General features: G+C 37.0%; 2 protein-coding genes across 2 annotated transcripts in view; both read left to right on the top strand.

Moving 5' to 3' along the window:
- Nucleotides 1–583, top strand: part of LOC104767362 (DUF724 domain-containing protein 7-like) — a 4,432-nt gene extending 3,849 nt beyond the window's left edge. The window contains exon 4 of the mRNA XM_010491397.2: nt 513–583. Within this exon, the coding sequence (XP_010489699.1) occupies nt 513–583 (71 nt within the window). The remainder of the gene's footprint in view (nt 1–512) is intronic.
- Nucleotides 759–4,551, top strand: part of LOC104764347 (uncharacterized protein At3g06530-like) — a 13,384-nt gene continuing 9,591 nt past the window's right edge. The window contains exons 1-14 of the mRNA XM_010487861.2: nt 759–1,068; nt 1,183–1,396; nt 1,487–1,582; nt 1,674–1,791; nt 1,882–2,055; nt 2,148–2,318; nt 2,492–2,547; nt 2,638–2,727; nt 2,815–2,963; nt 3,072–3,154; nt 3,234–3,362; nt 3,448–3,516; nt 3,612–3,780; nt 4,264–4,403. Coding sequence (XP_010486163.1) covers nt 909–1,068; nt 1,183–1,396; nt 1,487–1,582; nt 1,674–1,791; nt 1,882–2,055; nt 2,148–2,318; nt 2,492–2,547; nt 2,638–2,727; nt 2,815–2,963; nt 3,072–3,154; nt 3,234–3,362; nt 3,448–3,516; nt 3,612–3,780; nt 4,264–4,403 — 1,818 coding nt within the window. The 5' untranslated portion in view covers nt 759–908. The remainder of the gene's footprint in view (nt 1,069–1,182; nt 1,397–1,486; nt 1,583–1,673; nt 1,792–1,881; nt 2,056–2,147; nt 2,319–2,491; nt 2,548–2,637; nt 2,728–2,814; nt 2,964–3,071; nt 3,155–3,233; nt 3,363–3,447; nt 3,517–3,611; nt 3,781–4,263; nt 4,404–4,551) is intronic.

Raw genomic sequence — 4,551 nt, forward strand, 5'->3', positions numbered from 1 at the left:
ACACGAGATACGGTGTCTACTTCAAGACGAATAATGAGAGATTGGAGTTTGCTTACAATGATCTAAGGCCTTGCCAAGTGTGGAGAAACGGAAAGTGGAGTCGTACTTAAAGATGAGAATAAGTTGACTGACTTCAGTTACAGCTGTTGATTAAGAAGATAAGAAAACTAAGTTGTTTATAAGCAGTAGCACTGTTTTGTTTATATAACAATTATGAAGTTGGTCGGTGTCGTTAATTGTATAACTCCTAGTGAGAGAGGTCAAGTGTTAAATTTTCTTGTAGTTCTGTGTTTTGTAGTGAGCTTTTAACATGTTTTTTCAATTCCATTTTAATTGAAATTCTTGGATAAAACTTCCATTGGAAGTGATGAGTGTGTTACAAATGGAATGTAACTAGTAATAAAACCTGAAGTAAAAATTTTAAATTTTTATCAAATACAGTTTCTTAAATATCCTTTTCTCGGTAAGTCGGTATAGAATGGAGAGAGTTCTTCCACTCTACTTGTTTTCAGTTACTTTGTTGGATTCAAAGGATTCTCTGTTTAACCAAACGTACCGTTTCATGACAATAGCTGCAGACTAGAGATGGGTTTTAACCAAATTTTACAAGTTTGGGGTTTTAAACGTAAAAATCAAAAATTAGGTCATGCTTACGCAAATCCATTAAAACTCAAGGGTTTCCTTTTAATTTTATTTTTATCCTATAAGGCTATAACTATTTGTCCGATTAAAAAACATGAGGATCGTTAAACCCTAAACCCGCTTCTTCTTCCTCTTCACCGCCGCGTCTTTTTTTTTTTGTGTGTTTTTGTTTTTGGTGTTCTTCTGCTACGCCGCGCCCTCTCTCTCCCTCGAAACTTATTCTTCGATTTTTCATCAGAAGAAACAATCTTTCCCCAATAGCGAGAATGAGTTCTACAATGGAGTCGCAGTTACAGGCTCTCAAATCAGTGATAAAAACCCAGACAGAGCCTTCGAAGAGACCTTTCACACGCCCTTCGATTCTCTTCAGTCCTAAAGAAGCAGCTGATTTCGATATCGAGTCCATATTCGAGCTCGGACTCAAAGGTCTGTTCTATTTTTCTTAATTGTTCTCTTTCTTGTCATATGTAATTCCAGTGTTACAAGCTCAATGATGGATTAGATTCTAATCGTAATTTCGTGTGTTTGTTGTTAATTCAGGTCTAGAAGTACTTGGAAACAAAGATGAGAGGTTTAAGAATTACATGAATGACTTGTTTAGTCATAAAAGTAGAGAAATCGATAGGGAGTTGCTGAGCAAAGAAGAAAATGCTCGGATTGATGCATCAATCAGTTCGTATCTACGTTTACTCTCAGGCTATCTTCAGTTTCGTGCTTCCTTGGAGACCCTTGAGTATCTGATTCGAAGATACAAGTATGTGTTTACTTATCACTACTATTGGCTATGTTATATTTGCCTTTTGTTCGTTCGTCAGGTTGTCCTAATTTGCTCTATTTTTTGCAGGATTGATCTATACAACGTAGAAGATGTTGTTCTATGCGCTTTGCCCTACCACGACACACATGCGTTTGTCCGCATTGTTCAACTGCTTTCTACTGGGTGAGTATGGATCTTTCACTTCCGATTTTCAAGTGAAGTCACAATATTTATCAAGCCGATTTATAAACCTTGGTTCTCACTTGCATTACAGAAATACCAAGTGGAAATTTCTGGATGGTGTTAAAAATTCAGGTGCTCCACCTCCTAGATCGGTTATTGTTCAGCAATGTATACGTGATTCGCAAGTTTTGGAGGCCTTGTGTGACTATGTAAGTAGCTGCAAATATATCTCTCGTTCACAAACTAGTTTTTGATTGGCTATATTAAACTGAACATCTTATTTCTTGGTTACATTGTAGGCATCTCGTACTAAAAAGTATCAGCCTTCAAAACCTGTGGTTAGTTTCTCCACAGCGGTTGTTGTTGGGGTGCTTGGTTCAGTTCCAACTGTTGATGGAGATATTGTAAAGAGTATTTTGCCATTTGTGGACTCTGGTCTTCAATCCGGTGTGAAAGGATGCTTAGATCAACAGGTTTGTAAAGTGGATTTATACCAATTATTGTTCTCTAATTGATTTTGTTATTCAGTTAATGTGACTTTTGTGACATATTTAAATGGTTCTAGGCTGGAGCGTTAATGGTTGTTGGCATGTTGGCTAACAGAGCCGTACTAAATACTAACCTTATCAAGCGCTTTATGAGGGCCATAATCGACATTGCTCGTGAACATGCTAAAGAATCTTCTGACCCACAGTCCCTTCGATTGCCATTTATGGCCTTGATCAATTTTGTTCAGGTGCAATAACTTTCTGTTATCATGAACCTCTTGCATTTTAACTTTCAATACTACGAATATATAAACATTTAATTATGAGGTGAACCAAATTTTCTATTTCTCACTGAGAGTTCCGCTCACAACTGGTTGGTGTTAGTCTTTTTGAACTAATTGTTTTTCTTCATCAACTACAGCTGCAGTCCGTGGACTTGATCCCAAGGAAAGCTTTGGATCTTTTGAAGGAAATAAGGTAGTTGAATATGAACCATGTTCCATCTTAAGCTATTTTAATCATATCCATTGTCAGCATTTTTCCATTGACGGCTTCAATTTTGTGCAGAGATATTTCTGGTATTCTTTTGGGCTTGTCCAAAGAGTTTAACATCAAAAGATTCATGGCAGTGCTATTGGATTCTTTGCTTCTTTTCAGGTGTATATCTGACACTTCTTATCATTTCAAAGCGGATGGATATATTTTTTTAGTTCATGTGTTGACTTACTTTCATCTGCTCTGCAGTTCGTCTGATGATCAATGCTGTGAAGCTTTAGCTTCAATAATTGAGACTGTTCCAATAAACAATTTGGTTGAACATTTGATCTCCAAGGTTTTCTCATTGTGTATGACACAATACCAGAAGAATAGTGATGTTACATCTTCTACACATGGTGCGTGAAATGTCAACTACCCAGACCTTTGGTTTTGGATTTTCAGTTTTGATGATTCTTCTTCAGATTCCTCTTTATATAACAACTATTCTTGTGATCTAATCGCAGGGGGCTGGGCCAAGAAAATTCTGCTTGTTGTAAGCAAGAAGTATCCTGCTGAACTACGCGCAACTGTTCCTAAATTTCTAGAGGTCTGTGGTCCAACTCTCGATTACTTATCTTCTTTTTGTTTGTTATATGGTCCTCTGAGTCATCGAGTATTTGTTGCAGGGTACTGAAGGTCAGTCGAAGAAAGACGATTTAAAGCTAGAGATGTTGTCTTGCATGCTGGATGGAAATTCTGACATGTCCCACCCATTCGTGGATTCAAAATTGTGGTTCCGGCTCCACCATCCCAGGGTAATATAAACTCTAATCTTTATTATGTGAAGAAAATTTCTATCTCCTTTTTTGCGCACGACTGATGGCTTAATATGTACCATAGGCTGCTGTACGTTGTGCCGCGCTTTCTAGTCTGAATGGTGTTCTCAAGGATGATAGCTCTAAAGCAGAGGTATGTATGGGGTACTCATTCCAAGCATTTTCTGACTCTGTACTTGCACTTCTTGTCATCTGACTATTCTTCAACTTTTTTTCTACTCCCCATAGAATCTTGTCACAATTCAGGATGCTATACTGCGTCAGCTTTGGGATGATGATCTGGCTGTTGTTCAGGCTGCCCTGTCTTTTGATAAGTTGCCAAATATAATAACCTCTTCTGGTCTTCTAGATGCTTTGCTACATGTGGTGAAACGATGTGTTGGCATTCTCCTATCAGGTGATTGAAGATACTCTGTTCTTTCCATAACTTGGTTCAGTGTTGTTGTTTAGAGCCTTCTTAGCATATAAATAAAGAGTGTTGATCTTTAGTGTATTATCTAATATATCTTTTCTGTTAGCAGTAATACTTTGATCAAATGAGACATTATGCGGACGAAATCCGGATATTCTAGTGTGCTAAAATCAGTCAGACATGTTTTAGGCTGTACTGTCTTTGTGAATTGAATTTCTTCCCTGTCCACAGCTGATACACTGTTTTATTTATAGGCTCTTGAACTGCTGAGGCCATAGTCGTGTTGCTTTTCTTATTATGGCCACTTTTCTTTAATGTTATGCATATTATAAATTACTGGATGGATCATTACCTGAAGGAAAACTCTGTACACTGTTCTCGTCCAGTTTCTTTAATATCTGATGTAATGTTTTTTTTTTCTTTTTTTTGTTCAATCAATTTATCTAAAATCCTCCATTCTTGTTGCAGGAGTATCACATAATGTTGAATTGGCTGTTGATGTTGTTTCTTTGTCTCTTAAAATTGCTGTCTCAAGCTTCTGTAATCAAGCAGACTCTACTGAGAAAGTTACCTCTGCAATGTTACCTTTTCTCTTAATTCAACCGAAGGTTTATTCTTGTACTCTTCATTCCATACAGCTATGACGATATTCTTTTATTACTTTTGCTAATTGTTGTAATCATGTCTTTTTATAGACGTGGAATTTAAATATTCATGTGCTAAAATTGGGAAAGGATGTTAACTGGCCACTTTTCA

This window comes from Camelina sativa, chromosome 19 (assembly GCF_000633955.1).
Source record: "Camelina sativa cultivar DH55 chromosome 19, Cs, whole genome shotgun sequence".
Taxonomy (NCBI): domain Eukaryota; kingdom Viridiplantae; phylum Streptophyta; class Magnoliopsida; order Brassicales; family Brassicaceae; genus Camelina; species Camelina sativa.